The sequence below is a fragment of the Petromyzon marinus genome, chromosome 18, assembly GCF_048934315.1.
Source record: "Petromyzon marinus isolate PM22_M1 ecotype Great Lakes invasive population chromosome 18, UKy_Petmar_22M1.pri1.0, whole genome shotgun sequence".
Classification (NCBI taxonomy): domain Eukaryota; kingdom Metazoa; phylum Chordata; class Hyperoartia; order Petromyzontiformes; family Petromyzontidae; genus Petromyzon; species Petromyzon marinus.
Window position 1 is genome coordinate 11,812,354 of NC_133684.1, and position 22,549 is coordinate 11,834,902.

General features: G+C 44.2%; 1 protein-coding gene across 5 annotated transcripts in view; it reads right to left on the reverse strand.

Annotated features, from left to right (window-relative positions):
• Window positions 1-22,549, reverse strand: part of MSL3 (MSL complex subunit 3) — a 45,050-nt gene continuing 22,501 nt past the window's right edge. For 4 of the 5 annotated variants that reach the window (XM_032956726.2, XM_032956724.2, XM_032956728.2 and 1 more), the window contains 7 exons: window positions 22,223-22,390; window positions 9,880-10,127; window positions 8,072-8,169; window positions 7,130-7,225; window positions 6,940-7,039; window positions 5,526-5,610; window positions 1-2,706 (listed from right to left, as the gene is read on the reverse strand). In XM_032956726.2, coding sequence (XP_032812617.1) covers window positions 2,607-2,706; window positions 5,526-5,610; window positions 6,940-7,039; window positions 7,130-7,225; window positions 8,072-8,169; window positions 9,880-10,127; window positions 22,223-22,390 — 895 coding nt within the window. In that variant the 3' untranslated portion in view covers window positions 1-2,606. The remainder of the gene's footprint in view (window positions 2,707-5,525; window positions 5,611-6,939; window positions 7,040-7,129; window positions 7,226-8,071; window positions 8,170-9,879; window positions 10,128-22,222; window positions 22,391-22,549) is intronic. The other variant, XM_032956725.2, reaches the window with a different exon arrangement.

Consider the following 22,549-nt stretch of genomic DNA (forward strand, 5'->3'; position numbering starts at 1 on the left):
TGGGACTTTAAAATGTTTTATATTTACCTTCACTCACATTGTTTACATCACAGTTGCAAGCATCACCAAAACAGCTGTCTAACCTTAGCCACTCAATTGCAGACTAAGCCTTTTATGTCCGCGGTGGTTTGCCTTGATGGCTCGTTGCATTTCCATCCTAATGCAAATCAAACATATCCTGTCCAAATAAACATATCTACATTATTTAGTATCGTCTTCAAATTTAATTATGGACGTTTATTAATTACTTTAAAATCTGTTTCCTGATTCGAATAACTCGTTTTTTTTTATCTCACCACATACAGGTGTTGGGAGTGTGGGGCAGATTTTGATGATTCAAGCATCACAGTGGTTGTGTTGCATGAGTGGACGATGACTTCTGGGATGCAGTAATGATAAACTACAGGATGTGTGGCTGAAAGTCTCCATTTGCTATTGCGAAGCAATTTGGGGGGAAAACAGGCAGTCTGAAATATGGCATATCTTAATTGGTAGCGATGAATAAACATCAGTATGATTTGACATAAGGACGCCATAACCGAATAACATCGCATCAACCCACACCGTAGAGCAATGTTTTTTTCTGATATTGCATTGGCAGTGGTGCACAAGCACAACAAAAAGCTTGCATGTGTCAATAACACTGACCTAGAGCTCTGCTGAAACTTGTGCAGGTGATAATTACAGTACCAGGTGGATTATGCTCTTGCGTGCTAAGCTATTTACATTTTCATCTAGTGTGGTGCTGTGACTCATGGGATAACCCGTTGGTGCACAAGATTATATTTTCACTCCCTCTGAGCTAGTGTCCCTGATGAAGGGACAAATATTCAGGAACTTTATAGACCTGCCGTTGGTAATTTCAGGAAATAAACCGTATGTCAAATTTGGTTAAACTAGGATTTAAGTACAAATATTACTGAAGCACAAAATGTATCTTTAACACTTAAATATATCTGCATCAGTGGCCGTAAAAACACATTTATTTAAAATGTTATATTGATGATTCGATTGTCCAGCCGTGATGGCAAGAACATACAGGGCGCTTTCGCATATTGGTTTACAAACTAACGTTTAAAAAAGCGAACACATTAACTTGAAAGGACAAAGTGGTGGCGAATGCATTGTAGTTATTGCTCGTAAAAGTATGGCACCTAATCAAAGTACAACAAATTTAAATATACAAAACAATATCTCGGTCCTGATGCCATTTCAAAACCTCGGCATACTATTTGTTATGGCGTTCACCGTTCCCGATCATCATTGCCAGGTGTTGCTGCATGTTAAGTATTCCAAGGGGGCTGTAATGTTCAGAAGTATTCTTGCCGGTAATGTACTCGAACTTGCCTTTCAAACAAAGGTTAAGGAAATCGAAGTAACCAGGCTCAATGAAACACAGCAATAGAGAAGAATAATGTTACACAGATGAGTTTCGATTTAAAGCTTTCATGACTGCAGGGATTTAAAGCTTTCGTGACTGCACAGATGAGTGTTTTGGGGAAACAAAAAACCCCCAAAATAAATGTTGCTGGAATTGCAGACAAATGGGATGCAAGGTGCCAGGTTACAGATGGGCTACATTTCAGACCATTTTTCACAGCATTGGTCAATTCACATGCTCGAGTTGCGATTGTTAATCGGTGACCATGTCAGCTTAACACTAATATTGCGATTATGTTCACAAATTTTACAGGTGGATTGTTAGCTGATATAGAGCCAACAGCATAATAATGTTGAGGTCATCCAGATGGACAATTCTGTTTTTCATAGTCTTGTGCATTTTTGTTCATTATTCATCCACAGAATATGTATTTAAATGTCTTCTGTAACCATGTCAATCTGTCGGTACACTTGCAATGTGGTAAGGACACACAAGCGTGAAGTGAAGGTTTGAAGGCCATTGTTACAAAAAAGAACACAAAACACTTTGCCGATTCTGTAGAACCCCTCCTTCCAAGGGCAAGGAAGGCAACTGTGGAATGTCACTTCCTGCTGTGGTCAGAATATGCAAAATGTACCAAGGGCAGCATTCCAACTCAACACCATCAGAAACGAGGTGACATTACAAACCTGTGTAAAGGTGTGTATGGAGCACATTGTTTTGATAACGCTGTTGACCGGTGCCTTCTTTTGCCACCGCAGCTCTGGCTCGTTTGTCGAGTATGTACAAAGAGGTATAATTGTCACCCATTCAAGCCTCCTGCACCTCCGATGTCCCCCTTAACAAGGACACTCCTGCTGCAATACTTCCACAGGTATTGGCAGAAGCTGCGGTGTTGGCCAACACCAGCTGGAAACAGACGGGAGAAGAGCAGTCGAACGTTTAGGGAGTTGAAAGGTGCCATCAGTAGCTTTGAGGGGCATCCAGTGGGGGAGGTCAAAGTGGTGAGTTAACAATTGTATCCACCGGATGTTGGCGGCGATGCCGAGTGATGTCAAGAGGTGCTCACGTGGAATGTCACAATGTGCTGCTTGAGGAGCACACCGATAAAAAATGGCGGAGGGCATTTCAGGCGTTAAGCTGGCACTGGGAGTTTTCAAAAGAGGCTGCTGACGGTAGAAGGCAACACAAGGCAAACGGGCTCGTGTTTGCCTCGGACGGAGCGTCAGAAGATAGTGGCGATATGCTTGCTGCTGTAGTAAGCCTCCGAGGCTGGAACATAAGCCGATTCTGGAAAAAAGTCCTCTTGGTAATCTGCCAAAAACCTGCTGGAAGAAAACCATAGTGCTTTAAAATACAGATGGCAACTTTTCATACATTCAAGTGAACAGGAGTTTAGAGCAATGGGGATAATCATCTTCTTGGTTCTTTCGGTAAAGTCATGTAGAATGGAAATAAAATAATAAAAATAAAACATAATAAAATAAAAATAAAATTCTCACGACGTTTCGGCCACAACACAAGTAGCCTTCTTCAGGTGAAGGAACAGAACTGTCAGGACGACCGCTTCAATGAAACTGCTAAGCATCGCAGCATCTTTTGAGCTGGATGGGATGAGCAGAGCGCCTTGACAAAGGAGTTTACATATCAACAGAAGAATTTAGCATTGAAATAGCTATGTTAAAGTGTTGGATTAGCAGGGTGTTAAAGTCAGAAATTAGCATGTAACTGGGAGATTAGCATGATGTTAATGTGAGGGATTAGCATGTAACTGGTCACGGAAGTAGCTATGTTAAAGTCAGAGTTTACATATCAACAGAGGCATTTAGTATATTGATGCTAAAGAACTACCCAACTATCATACAATAAGCCGATGTGAAAGAGGTAAGTATAAACTACATCAATATAATAAATGTCTCAATATATTCTTCAGTAAGTGGAGCTATTAACATAAAGTAACTGGGTATACACTATACTATATGAATACCATATAGCAAACTGATAAAAAACGAACATAAACTACATCAATGTTATCAATAAACTCAATATACTCTCCAATCAGCTGAGCTACAAACAATAAGTCGTTATACATTACAATTCTATGTCGAAAAAAGGTGGCGGTTTTTTCCTTTTAACGTTAGCACCACGGAAAGCGACGAGCTTTGTTCAGACGGATGAGTCCATCTATGCTCGGAACGGAAGAGGGGGGAGAAACAGCCACGATGCGCTGCTCTGTCCTGTGTTGCGTTACAACTATGTTATGGACTAGACTACTATACATTACAATGTTATACCTTCCAATCTAAACTACATTGTATAATATCGTATACACAGCCAAATGTAAGCTCTAACATTATGCATTATATTGATATGTCTCCAACTAAACTTTTTTCTACATTACACGACTATACACCGTAATATACACTGCCATAGACAAACCCCACCCTTGAATTATACAATGCATTACTATACACTACCCTATACTTTAGACTATAAAATATTAGACTTGTAATATTACACTATGTATTATTCTACTAACCCTACTGTATATCACACTGCTGTGTATTCACTATACAATTACGATACTATATATTGCCTTATGAATTATGTTAAACATTACACTGTTATACTATTTCTTATTATACATGTTATAAACCATACCACTGACCGTCGTATTAAGAGGCAGTGCCAGTAAATGGACTGCGGTCTGAAAGTCACCGTAAAATACAATCAATCAAGAACCGAAATGGTTTATAACGTCTTTCCAATGGTTACTAAGCCAGAATCCATCTTCTCGGTTGAAATTGTCTCTGTGTTTGTATATGTGGATGGCCTCATGAACGAATCTCTCATGGTAGCCGGATGGCTTGCAGAGAACCTCCGTCTTGGAGAAGTCAATGTCATGTGAGCCCACTGAATTATAACAGTGATCTGCCACGGCTGAGGTGTTCGTCCTACCGTGTTTCAAGTCTGCTTTATGTTCACGGATGCTTTCCGAGATGTCGTTTGGTTTCTCCAATGTAGCTGTTACCACAGAGGCAACTTAGTTTGTAGACGCCCAGGTACTGTATGTCTGGAACCACATCGGCTTATTGTATGATATTTCGGCTTATTGTATGATATTGTATATTTGGGGTAGTTGCAGTTCTTTAGCATCAATATACTAAATGCCTCTGTTGATATGTAAACTGACTTTAACATAGCTACCTCCGTGACCAGTTACATGCTAATCCCTCGCACTAACATCATGCTAAACTCCCAGTTACATGCTAATTTCTGATTTTAACACCCTGCTAATCCAACACATTAACACAGCTACTTCAATGCTAAATTCTTCTGTTGATATGTAAACTCCTTTGTCAAGGTGCTCTGCTCATCCCACCCAGCTCAAAAGACGCTGCGATGCTTAGCAGTTTCATTGAAGCGCTGTTGTCCCGACAGTTCTGTTCCTTCACCTGAAGAAGGCTACTTGTGTTGTGGCCGAAAAGTCGTGAGAATTTTATTTCATTGTTTTATTTTTATTATTTTATTTCCATTCTACGTGACTTTACTGAAAGAACCAAGAAGATGAATCCCTGCAGTCACGAAAGCTTTACCAAAAGAACCAAGAAGATGAATCCCTGCAGTCACGAAAGCTTTACATCGAAATTTGTTAGATTGAAGTTACACTTTATAAAAATAATTGAAACAGTAAAGAAATGGATAACAGTCATAGTGGTTGGGTTAAGTTTAGCAATAGCTGTATGCTTTGTAGAAAGTTGTATCATTCAAATAATGCACAAATAATTTCTTGATGTAAATGTTTCGTTCCGTTCAGTCTTAAAGAGGCGGTATAAGCAATCTGCACAACTGCTACATCTGCCTTGCCTGAGGAAGAGCTCAAGATGTTTTAAAAGGGCCTTGAGATTCTTCTCTGGTAGATTCTTTTGTTAGATTGAAGTTACACTTTATAAAAATAATTGAAACAGTAAAGAAATGGATAACAGTCATAGTGGTTGGGTTAAGTTTAGCAATAGCTGTATGCTTTGTAGAAAGTTGTATCATTCAAATAATGCACAAATAATTTCTTGATGTAAATGTTTCGTTCCGTTCAGTCTTAAAGAGGCGGTATAAGCAATCTGCACAACTGCTACATCTGCCTTGCCTGAGGAAGAGCTCAAGATGTTTTAAAAGGGCCTTGAGATTCTTCTCTGGTAGATTCATCTTCACCAACAGCTCCGGAAGCTTCACTGTGATCATACATGCATGCACACACACACACGTGTGTGTGAACAAGTGCTATCTCCAACATATGGCAAGTGCACTGCTCTACACTTAAACCAGCCAAGTGGTACTGTACAATGAGGACGTGGCTCATAATTGAAAGCTGCTAAGTAGCTTGATTTTTCTGTAGTTAATAAAGTGAGTACCACTTTGTGGAAAGTCAAGAGTGATGGTGCAGTGTGACTTGCCCCTGCCATAACAATGCACCTTCGATTAGCATGGTGGGCCACGTATAGTGTGAAAGCAGTTCAATATACATACAATGTAGACTTAAAACCAATGGATTCTAGATTTAAAGCTTTCGTGACTGCTAGGATCCATACTCTTTGGTTCTATTGGGTAAAGTCACGTAGGTGAAAATAAAATAACAAAAAATCACGACATTTCGGCCACAACACAAGCGGCCTTCATCAGGTGAAGGGACGAGCCTGTCTGGAGGACAGCGCTGGAGTGGATCTAAGCGTGGCTTCTTCCACTCCAGCGCTGTCCTCCAGACAGGCTCGTCCCTTCACCTGATGAAGGCCGCTTGTGTTGTGGCCGAAACGTCGTGATTTTTTGTTATTTTATTTTCACCTACGTGACTTTACCCAATAGAACCAAAGAGTATTAAAACCAATGGCTTAGGGATGTAAATAGGAATGAACACAACTTATGCCCGTTTGAATAGGGCATTACCATTTTTTTTACTATGCTAAGCTAAGTTTAGTAATTTCACCAATTGGTAATTTGGTCAATAGTATTGTATCTTTGGACATAACAGCTGCATGTTGTTAGCATCAACAATGGGCACTCTATACGAGCTGTAGTTGCGAATATAGAATATTGGGATGGCCTTAGTGAGTAAATATGTTAAGGTTTAGGTTATTTTGCTTAAGTTTGGCACAGGTAAGACCCATTGGGCAATAAATGCTCATTTTCAATGGGGACTTTGTTACAGAAACCTGATTACATAAAAAAAAAACACAGGTGCAGGCCTTGCAATTTCTTGCTCATGGGCCTGAATGGCTTCCACAAGATGGAGTTCTACAGAGTCTGTCTAGAGGGTAACTGGCCTACCCTTCTCCACACTAACCAGACATCTTGAAGGAGGAGGGCATACCCACAGTTTAGGCCACAACACGCAACCTGCAATTCACCTATGGTGTACCATTTAAACTGTTTTGAAAGAGGCCAGGCTGCAAAGCAGCAAAGACATAATCTATTCTCGGAAGGTGACGTACTCCTAGCGAATAGTTAAGCAGGGCCGGAGTTGCTGGGAGTGCTGTGCAAGGTATCTGTATCGTATGGTAACACACCAAACATGCGTAGCAGATGCTGGGAGCCATAAATGCACGACGGAGGTGGCGGATGGTCATAGCGCGGGTGATCTTCTGGCAAAAGCCTCCAGTTGAGCACCTGCGAGACCCCACAGCAGTTAATGAGGGCAGGGAATTAGAGACGTGATACTGCGCATCACAGTGCTTCCGAGTGTTGTGAAAAACGTACACTTAGTCGGCTGGAAAGCCTAGTGGTCAGCGTGCTCGCAACTGAGCCAGCTTGTGTGGAGTCGCCGGTTTCATTCCCACAGCTGCTGGGTATTTTCTGCAGACAATTACCAAAGTCTGTTGCAAAGCGCACATTGATGACCCTGTGACATCACTGATGAGAATAAGCCATGGTGCAATTGTGTAATGGACACAAATCCCAAATTATGAAATGTGTAGTCGGAATTACATTGAAAAGGGTATCTCACTAAGTATTTAAGGTCTGGCTACCCAGGCCCACGATACTACATTTCCAAAGACCATTGTGGCAAGCGGGCTTGGCAGCCTAGGATCGGCGTCACAGCTGCAATCGACGTTCCCACATATCATGAGCCACGGGGCTCCATGGACTCAGCTGTTTCTGCTCAGTCCCACCCGGCCCCTCCCCACCCACGATGGCCGTAAGGAAGCAATATTAAAATAACAATTGTTATAACTTACGCGTGCTTGCCGAAAGTTTTGTTGTCCTCAGTTGATATTATTTCTGTAACTTTCTGCAGTTTATTTTTTCCCTCACAAACAAGCATTGCTGACGCTAAACCAAGAGACCGATTCCAGTGACAGCGCGTGATATTACAACACGTTCTGCGGTTGGGCCAGGTAATAAGGATGTAGTTCCATAATTAAAATGAGAAAGCGGGCATGGTAGGGCTGCTGTGAATGTCCGCCAGGCCTGACCACCTGTACTTGTACACAGAGCCAGCACCCCGACCCAATGGTGGTAGAAACGTGGCAACAAAAAATAAATCTCGGTCTCCATGGACTTCTACCAACAACGATAGTCTTTGCTAAATGCTCTGGCACAGGGAAATGTACCCACTGAATTATGAGCATGAATACGAAACAAGGTGCAATCTGGTGGAAGTGTGCATCGGTGTGGCTGTGCAGTGCTGTTTGGTACTACCTCATTGAGTTCTGCTCCCTTGCGGCCCTCAAGCACCAGGCCCTCTTTGTGGATCACCCCAGGTAAGGGGACGCCTCCTGCTGCACCTGGTGTCAGCTCTAAGGCACAAATCAACCACAATACCTTGCTGATCTCAAGGAACATGAAACCATCACGCGAACTCCGGTCATCCTCGCAGCAAATTTTTGCTCGCCATTGAACAAAGGTCACTGCATTGTGTGTTTCTGGATGTGCTTCTGCGGCCGTCTGGAACACTCTTCCTTCCAATATTAGGAAGCCACTGTAGCTATGCACTTTTAAATCTAGATTTAAAACTAATTTCTTTAAAACTGCTTTGGTGTTTAGTTTGTTGTCCTTCCCCCACACCTTCGATTAGTGCGGCTGGCTATGCATGGTGCGAAAGTAGTTCAACATACACACATACAAACACCACGATTAGTGACACTGAACCCTGGCAGCATGCCACACTACTTTCCACAAAGACAACACACAACAACTACAGCAACCAAAAAAGTCAATGTGCCTCCATAATCACAAGAGCATGGGGAAACACTTATTTGTTGATGGCCCTGTGCCAGGAGTGAAATTCCACAACATTATGAGAGGATTCAGTTAATCCACATCTACATATTCAACAATAATTATACTTACAGGCAATAGACTAAATACAACGGCATGAAAGCCATACATCGTAAAACACTGAAACACCAGCACTAAAATCTAAAAACATCACAAAAAGACAGAACACCTTTACACTAAAGCTACTATTTGACAATCGAAATAACTTATAAAGCAATCAATTATATTATTGCTTCAGAGGGTGTAGTGATTAACATGAACACTACACTAGTGACTATTATTAAGGCTAAATCTCTCACTGAACATTATCCAGGTTGCTGGTAGACCGATATGAGGCACGTAATTAATAGCTACATAGTGGGACAAAGTGAACATGTCAACAATAAACAAACCAAACACATCCACAACATGAAAACCAAAATGAAAACTGTGAAACCAATTTTGTCTCCCCAGCACAACTCACGATTAAAAATGTTTTTCCCTTTGTGCTCAATGTTGACCCTATAGTGGCTGCAAAGCTTTCATGAACTAATCACACACTACATGAATTGCAATTGACTGATGAAATGTTGCATGCCCACTAAATACCTTTATAGCCCATATGCACACAAGAGTGAACTCCTTTAGGGCATACATCAATGTCAGGCAACCCACGATCCGACCACGAAGAGCAGACAATGGAAGATGTGGGTGCGTGATGGCCGAAAACTTAACACAGGATTATTAATGAGTTGTTCCATTATGCAAAGCACACATAACATCACATGCACAGCATGAGCATCATCTTTACATGCAAAGTGCTTGCTACAAATGAACCACAATACCTTGCTGACCTTGTCAAGGAGCATAAACCATCATGCAAACTCTGGTCATCCTCGCAGCGGCTTTCGGCTAACCATCGAACAAAGACGGTCACTGCATTGCGCGCTTTCAGATGCGCTTCTGCGACCATCTGGAATGCTCTTCCTTCCGATATTAGGAAGGCACTGGAGCTATGCACTTTTAAATCAAGGTTGAAAACCCATTTCTTCAGAACTGCTTTTTGTGTTTATTTTGTCGTTCCCCCCCACCTCCGATTAGCATGGTTGGCTATGTACGGTGCCAAAGAAATTCAACATACATCCGCTAATTCCTCTCAATGAGCTGCTGTAGCAGCAGCAGCGGCGGAAGCGGCAGGAGACTGTGTGGAAGGGTCAGTGCACGCCGAGAAAGCAAATGTGGGCATTTACTCTTGTCCAGCTGCTGCAGTAGACGAGGCATGTGGGCCGAGTCCATGAGACGGCGCTTGGCCTGGGGGCTACTGCCCCCCTCCGGTGTGCGCTCCCCCCCGGTGGGCGCACGCCGCGTGGAACGCCGCAGCGACGGCGTCGAGTCTGGCTCCATCTTGACGCGTACGCCGCCACCCCCTCCTGGAGTCGAACAATCCTGGGACGGCTGCGTTGGCAAAGGGGGCGAGTGCTGCCCCTCTTCCTTCGGTCTGTAGTGCACACCGCCCGACCGCCCGCATGCACACAGCGTGAATGGCTGGAAATTCAGATGAAGGCAGATACTAATATTCTTTGGGTATTTCGGTAAAGTCACGTAGATAGGTTCAAATTAATTAAAAGAAAAACAAAAAACTATGACGTTTCGATTGCAATACAAGCGGGCATCATCAGGCGGGGAGAAAAGGGGGGTAAGCCTCTAACTGCAACTGTTTATAAAGGTTTAAAAGTGGACGTATCCCAAGTGTCAGAACGGAGTGGGCGGGGCACAAGAGTCTAGGTCAGCAGTGGATAGAGCATCCTACAGAGAACGGAATGGGTGGTGCACAAGAGTCTAGGCCAGCAGTGGATAGAGCATCCTATAGAGATTGAGTCTAAGCCATGACAGAGCAAAAGCTATAGAGATGGAGCCTAGGCCAACAGTGGATAGCGCATGCAATAGGAATGGTGTACTAGAGGTCGTCTAGGCCAGCAGTGGATAAAGTATGCTATTACTAGAGGTAGTCTAGGCCAGCAGTGGATAGAGCAAGCTATAGCCAGTAGTCTAGGCCAGCAGTGGATAGATCAAGCTATATAAGTAGTAGTCTAGGCCAACAATGGATAGAGAGTGTTAAAAATGAAAACATTACAGCAGTTATGACTTTAACTGGTTGATACCGTCCTTCCAGTGATTGCTAAGTTTGTACCCATCATCTATGTTGAAATTGTGTCTATTTTACCTATAAAAGTATTTTTTTGTCTGTCCGTCTGACTGTCTGTGTGTGTACACGAAATTGCGAAGGATTTGGCTTGCAAACCGTTGGGTTTACGTAAAAAAAAAACAGGTACCACGCCATATGCCCCGTGGTGAGCCAGCTCTATTCCATTTTCCCATCCGTCAACTTTAACGTAGTTAAATAAGCAATAAAGTGAAATTCTGTATTATTAAATTATTTCCTCACACAGCACTAAAGCTGCCCAGGGGTTGCCCCTAGCAAAGCACAAAAATCATCGGTGGAGGGGGGATTTCTCATTCGCGTTGTAAATGCAAAAAAATATACGCTGAGGTTAATGTCATGTCCCCCCCCCCCCACCCCAATATGTGCACTTACTACTATAGGGTCGGTAGATACTAATATTATAGCGCTTAGATAGTGTTATTGTAGCGCGGGGATGGTGGGGGGGTGGGTAGCGGCCCAGCCTGCCAAGGTGCCACCTCGGCCGGCTGGGCAATCTAGGCGAGGCCAGAGGACCTTGCACAGGATTAGGCCTCATCAAGGCAGGTTAGTAGTTTGTGCTATAGAGTCAATATATACGGCTATAGAGTCAGCATGTACTACTGTAGTGATAGCAGGTACCACCACAGGATGTACTGCTGTAGTGAAAGCAGGTAACAACACAGTATGCACTGCTGTTATTATAGCAGGTACCACCAGTCAGTATGCAATGCTGTCATCATAGCAGGTACCACCACAGTCAGTGTGCACTGCTGTAATCATAGCAGGTACCACCACAGTAAGTATGCACTGCTGTAATCATAGCAGGTACCACCAAAGTCAGTATGCACTGCTGTAGTGAAAGCAGATACCACCACAGTCAGTATGCACTGCTGCAGTGAAAGCAGGTTCCACCACAGTCAGTATGCACTGCTGCAGTGATAGCAGGTTCCACCACAGTCGGTGTGCACAGCTGCAGTGATAGCAGGTACTACCACAGTCGGTATGCACTGCTGTAGTGAGTGCAGGTACCACCAGTTGGTATGCACTGCTGGAGTGATAGTAGATGATGCTATCGAGTTGGTAAATACTGCTTTCGAGTTAGTAGATACTAAAACAGTCAGTATATACCACTACAGTCAGTAAATACTGCTACAGTCAGTAGATACTACTATACAGTCAGTAGATACTACTACATTCAGCAGCTACTGCTATAGAGTCAGTAAATACTGCTATAGAGTTAGTAGTTACTACTATAGAGTCAGCAGATACTACTATAAAGTTAGTATTCTTGGTTCTTTTGGTAAAGTGGTTTTCACACCTGATGATGTTTGCTTGTGTTGCAGTCGAAAAGTCATTAGAATTTTATTGTTTTATTATTTATTATTTTATTGTTTCCCTTCTACGTGACTTTACCGAAAGAACCAAGAATATGAATCCCTGCAGTCACGAAAGCTTTAAATAAAAAAAATAAAGTTAGTAGTCACTACTATAGAGTCGGTAGATACTACTGTAGGGTCCGTAGATACTACTACGGTCAGTAGATACTACGACAGTCAGTAGATAGTACTGTAGGGCCAGTAGATACTGCTATAGAGTCAGTAGATACTACTATAGAGTCAGTAAATACTGCTATAGAGTTAGTAGTTACTACTATAGAGTCAGCAGATACTACTATAAAGTTATTATTCTTGGTTCTTTCGGTAAAGTCATGTAGAAGGGAAACAATAAAATAATAAAAATATAAAACAATACAATTTTCACGATGTTTTGACTGCAACACAAGCAATCATCATCAGGTGTGAAAACCACAACAATAACATTTTTCTTTTCGGGGGGGGTCGACAATTTTCGAAACCTTTTAAAGCAACTATTTACCCTCCATTTTCGAGAACTTTTTGGACTTCTGCAAGCCTCTTATAATTTTTTTGGTGGAAAAATGGACAAACGGCCCACCGGGCTTTCACAATACCTTCGTATCTGTGTATGTGTTTGTAAGGTTTTAAAGAGAAGTTTTGAAATATATTTTTCGCCTGGGCAACGCCAGGCACTTCCCGCTAGTCTTATATATAAATGTAATTTTTTGTCTGTTTGTCTGTGCGTGTTCGCACGCTTGCGAAGGATTTGGCTCTCAAACGGTGGTTTAGTTTAAAAAATAGCCAGGTACCACACGGTAAGCCCCATGGTGAGCAAGCGCTATTCCTTTTTCCCATCCGTCACCTTTAAATGAGTAAAATTAGCGATCTAGTGATATTTTTATTTATTTATTTATTGATTATGTGCACTCGACCATACTAACTCGCACACCTTTGGTGGGGGGGACGGCCCCTACAAAGTCACACGTGTTCGGTGGGGGTAAGGGGGACATTTTCTTTCACGTTAAAAATGCTTTTAAAATACACAAAACGCTGAGCTAAATTATTCACAGTGTGATGCCCCCCCCCCACCCCGATGTGTGCAGTTACTACTATAAAATCGGTAGATGCTGCCATTATGGGCCGAAGATATTACTGCAGAACGCGTGGGGGCATCGTTGCTGGGGGGGGGGGTAGCAGTCCAGCCCCAGCTGCCAAGGTGTCAACTCGGCCGGCTGTGCAATCTAGGCGAGGCCGAGACTAGGCCTCACCACGGCAATAAGGACAATTTTCTTGCTTCTTTCGCTAAACTCACATTGATAGAAACCTATTATTTTAAGAATCACCTTGGAAATATTACAATATTTTTGTTTGTGTGCTACAAATAATATTTCTAAATTAACTTGGCAAGTAATTATATTTTTATTTAAAGCTTTCGTGACTGCAGGGATTCATATTCTTGGTTCTTTCGGTAAAGTCATGTTTTATATTTTTATAATTTTATTGTTTCCCTTCTACGTGACTTTACTGAAAGAACCAAGAAGAAGTAATTATATATTTATTATCGTGTCGAAGTCCTCGTGTGCGTGTAAGTCCATGTGCACGTCTGCGACGATGTGTGTGTGTCTACGTCCGTGTGTGTGTGTATCAATCGATGTGTGCACGAGCAGATGTGTGTGTGCGTGAGTTGATATGTCTGTGTGTCAGTCGATGTGTGTGTGTTAGTGAATGTGTGTGTTAGTGAATGTGTGTGTTAGTGAATGTGTGTGCGTGGTGTATAATTTTTTTTATAATGTGTGTGTCTAAGTCCATGTGTGCGTGTGAGTCCATTAGTGTGTGTGTGAGTCGATATGTGTGTGTGTGTCAGTCGATGTGTGTGTGCTAGTCAATGTAGGTGTGTGGTCTGTGTGTGTAGACAACTAATATTTAGTTAGTACATTTTTAAATATTTACGTGTGTGTCTAAGTCCATGTGTGCATGTGAGTCGATGGCCTGGCACAAGCGTTGTGGTGACGTCACCGCCACTTAGTGGCGAATGGCGGTTGTTATTGTGTCTGCCCCAATGTGTGTGTGTGTGAGTCGATGTATCTGGGTGTGTGTCGGTGTGTGTGAGAGTCGATGTGTGTGTGGGTCGATGTGTGTGTGTGTGTCCATGTGTGTGTGGGTAAGTCCATGTGTGCGTGTGAGTCGATTAGTGTGTGTGTGAGTCCATATGTGTGTGTCACTCACTGTTAGTCAATGTGTGTGTGGTGTGGGTGTGTAGACAACTAATATTTTAAAATTTAGTTCTTACGTTTTTTTATATCTATGTGTGCGTCTAAGTCCATGCGTGCATGTGAGTCAATGTGCGTGTCTGCGTCGATTTGTGTGTATGAGTCAATGTGTCTGTGTGTAAGTCGATGTGTGCTTTATTGCTTTATTGACCTGGTCAAGGCCTATGATACCATCAGTAGGCCTGGGCTCTGGGTTGTTCTTCGTGCTTTTGGAGTACCTGACCCTCTGCTCACGATCATTAAGGACCTTCATGATGGTGAGCGGGCCCGGGTAAAACTACGTGGCCGGGAGTCAGAGCCATTCCCTGTTAACCTTGGGGTGCGACAGGGATGTCCTCTGGCTCCCACATTATTTAACATCTATTTTGACCACGTAGTTCGTGAAGCCTTCAATAGCTGTACCGGGGGAATCTCCATATGGTACAGATATAATGGGAGACTGATCGACGCCCGGGTGCGGTCAAGGGATGGCTTCCTATTGCTCAACCACGTTATGTATGCTGATGATTTGGTAATAGCTGCTCATTCAGAGGAGGAGTTGGAGACGCTGCTGCTGAGACTGGAGCGTGCCACTAAGAGGTGGGGCCTTACCATCAGCCCCACCAAAACTAAGCACCTGCCTGGGTATTTTGTACCATCGGACACTCCACCCCCACAACTCCCAATCGGTGGTGGGGCAGTTGTGGAGAGAGTGGAGAGTTTCCCATACCTGGGCAGTGTGCTTATGACTGGCTCCAGTTTAACAGCAGAGGTCTCACTCCGAATCAGTCGAGCGGCAATATCTTTCCATCGGTTGCGTAACGCTGTGTGGAAGCTACCTGGTCTGTCGCTCCGCACTAAGCTTCAGGTCTTCTCGGCCACGGTCATTCCCTCCCTTCTCTACGCTTGCGAAACGTGGACCCCCCTAATGGAACATCTTCGCCGGTTAGAAACATTTAGGCTGGCCTGCCTACGATCCATCCTGGGTTTAACCAGACTGGATTGTGTGAGGAGCTCACAAATCCTTGAAAGATCTGGGCAAGGTCCCATCGGTGAGCTCCTCCGGCGGGGAAGGCTGCGATGGCTGGGTCATGTAGCCCGCATGCCCAGCCACCGCATGCTGAAACAGCTTTTGTTCGGCCGGATCGAGGGGGCTAAGCGGGCGCGGCACGGGCTAGAGAAGAGATGGAGTGATGTGGTACAAGAGGACGTGGAGCTGAGTGGACTTGCCGATGACTGGTACCAGCGGTGTCAAGATCGGCCTCTGTGGAGGAGGCTCGTGAAGGACGCTACTGGGCAGTTGGAGGTAGTCGCCCTCCAACAACAACGGAGGGCGGAGGAGCGACGCTCACAACAACGAGCGGAGCGCCGGGTGGCTAAAGCACAGCAGGTTGGCACAGTAGGGGGCACAGGTGGTGCATCAGCCAGTCATCTCAGTCAGTCGACCCGTGGCACCTGGGTCTGCCCCGTGACCTCCTGCCAGCGGGCGTTCGACACTTCACGTGGCCTCAGGGTGCACACAGCCTGGCACAAGCGTCGTGGTGACGTCACCGCCACTTAGTGGTGAATGGCGGTTGTTGTTGTGTGAGAGTCGATGTCTGTGTGCGTGAATCGATATGTGTGTCAGTCGATGTGTGTGCATGGCTCCATGCGAGTGTGTAAGTCCATTTCTTTGTGTGTGTAGGTCCATGTATGTGTGTGCGAGTCAATGTGTGTGTGTGTGTAAGTGAAAATACTAAATAGTGTGTGCATCTAAATCGATGTGGGTGAGTCGCTGTATGTGTGTGTCAAAGTCCATGTGTGTGTGTGTGAGTCGCTATGTGTGTTTATAAGTCGATGTGTGTGTGGGTCGCTTTATTGACCTGGTCAAGGCCTATGATACCATCAGTAGGCCTGGGCTCTGGGTAGTTCTTCATGCTTTCGGAGTCCCTGACCCTCTGCTCACGATCATTAAGGACCTCCATGATGGTGAGCGGGCCCAGGTAAAACTACGTGGCCGGGAGTCAGAGCCATTCCCTGTACACCTTGGGGTGCAACAGGGATGTCCTCTGGCTCCCATATTATTTCACATCTATTTTGACCACGTAGTTCGTGAAGCCTTCAATAGTTGTACCGGAGGAATTTCCATCTGGTACAGATACAATGGGAGGCTGATCGATGCCCGGGTGCGGTCAAGGGATGGCTCCATATAGGTCAATCACGTTATGTATGCCGATGATCTGATAATTGCCGCTCACTCAGAGGAGGAGTTGAAGGCGCTGCTGCTGAAACTGGAGCGTGCCACTAAGAGGTGCGGCCTTACCATCAACCCCAGCAAAACTAACCACCTGCCTGGGTATTTTGTACCATCGGGCACTCCACCCCCACAAATCCCCATCGGTGATGGGGTAGTTGTGGAGAGAGTGGAGAGTTTCCCATACCTTGGCAGTGTGCTCATGACCGGCTCCGGTTTGACAGCAGAGGTCTCACTCGGAATCAGTCGAGCGGCATTATCTTTTCACCGGTTGCGGAACGCTGTGTGGAAGCTACCTGGTCTGTTGCTCCGCACGAAGCTTCAAGTCTTCTCGGCCACGGTCATTCCCTCCCTTCTCTACGCTTGCGAAACGTGGACTCCCCCTAATGGGACATCTTCGCCAATTGGAAATATTTAGGCTGGCCTGCCTAAGATCCATCCTGTGTTTAACCAGGCTGGATTGTGTGAGGAGCTCACAAATCCTTGAAAGATCTGGGCAAAGTCCCATCGGTGAGCTCCTCCGGCAGGCAAAGCTGCGTTGGCTGGGTGATGTAGCCCGCACGCCCAGTCATTGCATGCCTAAACAGCTTTTGTTCGGCCGGATAGAGGGGGCTAAATGGGCGTGGCACGTGCTAGAGAAGAGATGGAGTGATGTGGTATAGGAGGATGTGGAGCTGAGTGGACTTGCCAATGACTGGTACCAGCGGTGTCAAGATCGGCCTCTGTGGAGGAGGCTCGTGAAAGACGCTGCTGGGCAGTTGGAGGCAGTTGCCCTCCAACAACAACGGAGGGCGGAGGATTGACGCTCACAACCATGAGCGGAGTGCCGGGTGGCTAAAACACAGCAAGTTGGCACAGTAGGGAGCACAGGTGGTGCATCAGCCAGTGATCTCAGTCAGTCGACCCATGCCACCTGGGTCTGCCCCATGACCTCCTTCCAGCGGGTGTTCGACACTTCACGTGGCCTCAAGGTGCACCTAGCCTGGCACAAGCATCGTGGTGACGTCACCGCCACTTAGTGGCGAATGGCGGTTATTGTTGTAAGTCCATGTGTGTGTGTCTTAGTCGATATGTGTGTAAGTCCATATGTGTGTCGAGGTCGATGTGTGTGTGTGAGTCTATGTATGTGTGTGAGTCGATGTGTGCGTATGTGAGTCTATGTACGTGTGTGAGTCGATATGTGCGTGTGAGTCGCTGCATGTGTGCACGTCGATATGTGTGTGTAACTGCATGTGTGTATCTAAAGTCGATGTCTGTGTGTGTCAGTCCATGTGTGTGTGTAAGTCGATGTGTTTGTGTACGTGGGTCAATGTCTGTAAGTGTGTGTAAGTCGATGTGTGTCTGTCTGTTTCGCCCGGGCAACACCAGGTACTTCCCGCTAGTGTTTGTATATATGGATGGCTTGTTTCAATTTATAGCACTCTCCGATGTTCACCAGTTTTTCAACCCCTCACACAACCTTCTCCACTCATCCCGCCTGCAACCGCTGGGGAGAGAGCTGAAGTGAGGAGCCCCGCTCTATCCACTGCTGGCCAAGACGACTACTTCTGTAGCTTGTTATATCCACTGCTGGCCTAGACTACTGGCTATAGCTTGCTCTATCCACTGCTGGCCTAGACTACCTCTAGTAATAGCATACTTTATCCACTGCTGGCCTAGACGCCCTCTAGTACACCATGCCTATTGCATGCGCTATCCACTGCTGGCCTCGGCTCCATCTCTCTAGGTTTGGCTCTATCATGGCCTAGACTAAATATCTATAGGATGCTCTATCCACTGCTGGCCTAGACTCTTGTGCCCCGCCCATTCCGTTCTCTGTAGGATGCTCTATCCACTGCTGACCTAGACTCTTGTGCCCCGCAAACTCCGTTCTGACACTTGGGCTACGCCCACTTTTAAACCTTTACAAACAGTTGCAGTTAAAGGCTTACCCCCCCATTTCTCCCCGCCTGATGACGCCCGCTTGTATTGCGATTGAAACGTCGTAGTTTTGTTTTTCTTTTAATTAATTTGAACCTATCTATGTGACTTTACCGAAAAACCCAAAGGATATCAAGTCCTGCAGTCACGAAAGCTTTAAGGCATATTCTAATGTATTAGTCCACGTGCCAGTGTGGAATTGGTACCACCTGAGATTTCAAAATTTTAATGGGTGCCAATTTCTTTATATGGCCAATAAAAGTGAATGACGTGATAGCCTTTATAAATGAGCAGCTTATGCGTACTATTTTTATTTGAAGTTTTTTCCTCCTTGGGTGGTGCAAAAAAAAGAATGGTTTTGGCCCATGGACTATAAGTAGTGCGGTTAAGGAGTTCCAGACTTTACAGGTCCAATTTTCATCCATGTGAAGTTGATAAATTTACCTCACTCAAACACCCCCCCCCCCCAAATTCACTCAAACTAATATGAAACCCGGTTAAGCGTCAATATCAGTAACGAGACAATAGCAGAAGATGGGTGCCGACCACACAACCTAGTATGCCAAAATGGCTTCAATAAGCGCTCACAGAAAGCACTGGCCCCTATAGTCGAAGGCTGAATGAGTTAGGTGCAAATGTTATTTTAAAAAACATTACAACTAAAATATAGCAACATGCTAAACTTGTGCGAACACTGTGCAAGGTAGAATTATATCAATACAAAACGTAGTATATTACCTACACTGCTCCACAGTACTATCTATGTTCCTTGTGCCAAATATAGAACAGTTTATTACAGGATCCCTATAAATCCAGAGGGTGGTGCAGGAGGGCACACTCTGGGCCTTATTGTAACCAATGCTTAAAATACTGAATGGAAAAGAGTAGAAGGCATATATCCGAAGCCTTAATTATGAAACCCAAAATGTATATAATGGAAGCTGTTTTCATTAATATTTGCTTTTTTATGGATTTTTTTCATGGTTCTCTGTTGATCTTCTTTGGTTCTTTCGGTAAAGTCACGTAGAATGAGAATAAAATTATAAAATAAAACAAAATTCTCACGACGTTTCGGCCACAACACAAGTAGCCGTCCTCAGGTGAAGAAACAGGACTGTCCAGAAGACAGCGCTTGAGTGAACCCTGTCAAGCTTGACAGCGTCTTTTAAGCTTAGAATCACGGCATCTCTTCAGAAAGGTGAGAGACTCGATTAGTTGAGCTTTCTTGTCCCGGAGTCTGTTGAAAGATCTTAAGGTTGTATGAAATCCCTCGCCTCTACAGGGAGAGATTTCATACAACCTTAAGATGTTTCAACAGACTCCGGGACAAGAAAGCTCAACTAATCGAGTCTTTCACCTTTCTGAAGAGATGCCGCGATTCTAAGCTTAAAAGACGCTGTCAAGCTTGACAGGGTTCACTCAAGCGCTGTCTTCTGGACAGTCCTGTTTCTTCACCTGAGGACGGCTACTTGTGTTGTGGCCGAAACGTCGTGAGAATTTTATTGTTTTATTTTATTATTTTATTCTCATTCTACGTGACTTTACCGAAAGAACCAAAGAAGATGAATCCTTGCAGTCACGAAAGTTGTAAATCGAAATTCTCTGTTGATGTTAATAATCTTTTCGTGTCCTAATCTCGACTGATATTCCTGGCTTCACCAAGTTAACTGGAAATTCAAATGCAATGAAGACTGCTTTTTTGAAAATTTAAGGGAATAATGGACCAAGTTATGCAGTCTAAAAAAAAGTACAGGCTGTTCATCAGACTGCAAAGACTTCAGTCATCTGGGATGTAAATGTTTTTAATACAACAATGAAGCTGAAATACTGCTTGTGGCATTCACAGTCGGGAAGTGCTGTACCATACTAAATCCTCATGAATTTCCAGTCATTATCTGTTTTTTTATCATCGTTTCATCATAATTTAGGCTAAAAATACACAGGGGAAATTGCTTAGCTGGCTTTGTGAAGATTCTGCTTTATTTATTCATAAATGACATTCTCCACATCCCATTGTAAATGCATATTTTCTTCTAGATTTGAAGCTTTCGTGACTGCAAGGATCCATACTCTTTGGTTCTATTCGGTAAAGTCACGTAGGTAAAAAATAATAAAACAACAAAAATCACGACGTTTCGGCCACAACACAAGTGGCCTTCATCAGGTGAAGGGGACCGTGCTGTCACGAAGACAGCGTTGGAATAAAGAAAGTCAAGCCAGGTCGCGTCCTTTAAGCTGTGTGGGAGGAAACTAAACGCTTTGACAAAGGAATTAGCCTAAAGTGCTGATGGAACACTTAAAGTGCTGAAAGAACACTTAACACGGGGGAGGGGGTGGGGAATTTGACAATGCAAACGTTGTCTTGAAGGGAAATAAGCTGCTGTGAAAGTTTGGTATATCACTACTTGGATAAATCTACTGTACCATTGAAATTAGTTTAATGTTTGGTATGATTTAGAACATCTTTCCAATGATTGCTTAATTTGAAACCATCTTCTCGGTTGAAATTGTGTCTGTGTTTGTAATCTGAATTGCCTCGTGTACAAATCTCTGATGATAACCTGTGTGTTTGCAAAGGACCTGGGTATCGGAGAACACTATATCGTGATCACCCACAGCGTTGTAACAGTGGTCAGCCACGGCAGAAGAATTTGTTCTGCCATGTTTCAAATCTGATTTGTGCTCGCGAATTCGGTCAGAGACATGTCGCTTCGTCTCCCCGATATAGCAATCACCACAAGTGCAGCTCCCACACAGCTTAAAGGACGCGACCTGGCTTGACTTTCTTTATTCCAACGCTGTCTTTGTGACAGCACGGTCCCCTTCACCTGATGAAGGCCACTTGTGTTGTGGCCGAAACGTCGTGATTTTTGTTTTTTATTATTTTTTACCTACGTGACTTTACCGAATAGAACCAAAGAGTATGCATATTTTCTATTTGGTTTGAAGGTTCCCCAATAAAGCAAGCTTGCTTTGTGAGGACAGGCAAATCTTTACTGCAATGCAGAGAAAAGTAACACTCATTGGCATTAACACAATTTGAATTTGTATAGTGTATAAATGCAACCGCATACCAGGAAAATTAAGCCGTCAGTGAGAGGCAGGCAAGAGAAAGGTCTTGAGGGGAGTAGCAAGGAAGTTTGAAAGAGTAGGAAGTAGGTGCGGGAGGGTCATCGTAGATGTGTAGTCGTGGGAGTATCGGTGGATGTAGCCATCATAGCGTGTTGTGGGGTGGGGGTAATTAGTGGTGTTGGTGTGGTTAAACTATTAGTAGTCTCTCTCCCTGATCCCCAGCAGCAGGATGTGAAAATTCCTGTCAAGGCCCCCAGAGGGTTTTGATGTGTGGTGGGACAAAGCCAAGAAGACTGAGAGCCAAGGGGGTGGCAGATGAGTGAGGAGTGTTGCAGCCAAGTTTAATTTAACTGTGAACCAGTAATGTAGAAATTATCGTGGGAGATGCCAGGCAAGAGGCTTGCGTTAGGTAATGGGGGACCGAGAGTTGAAAGCTTAATTCATGCATCAGTATGTTCAATATACTGTTAAGTATATGCTTCGTGTAGATCACAACACAATCTTCCAGGTTTTGGAGGCCTTTGCTGTCAACTGCACTCAAAGACCTTGAGCTTGACAAACCTGGCTGTTGAGGAGTCATCTCGTTTATGTTGGTTGGCCGCGGAGAAGAATTTGGACGAGGAGATTTTCTTGAATTGTGCATGCTCCACTCCGTACAGCAGCACCACAGGCAGAGCGAAATCAAACGTGATCCTCAGCCCGTCAACCATCTCCTTGCACAGCTCCACACTTGAGTAAGGAAACACACACATACATGTACAAGCACACATATAAGCATACAGGAATGATGAATACCACGACCTACCTACTGGAATGGACAAACTCGTGGGGATATTACTGCTAAAGAGAACCGATATAAGTCATAGTGGCACTAAAGTTGGAGTTTTG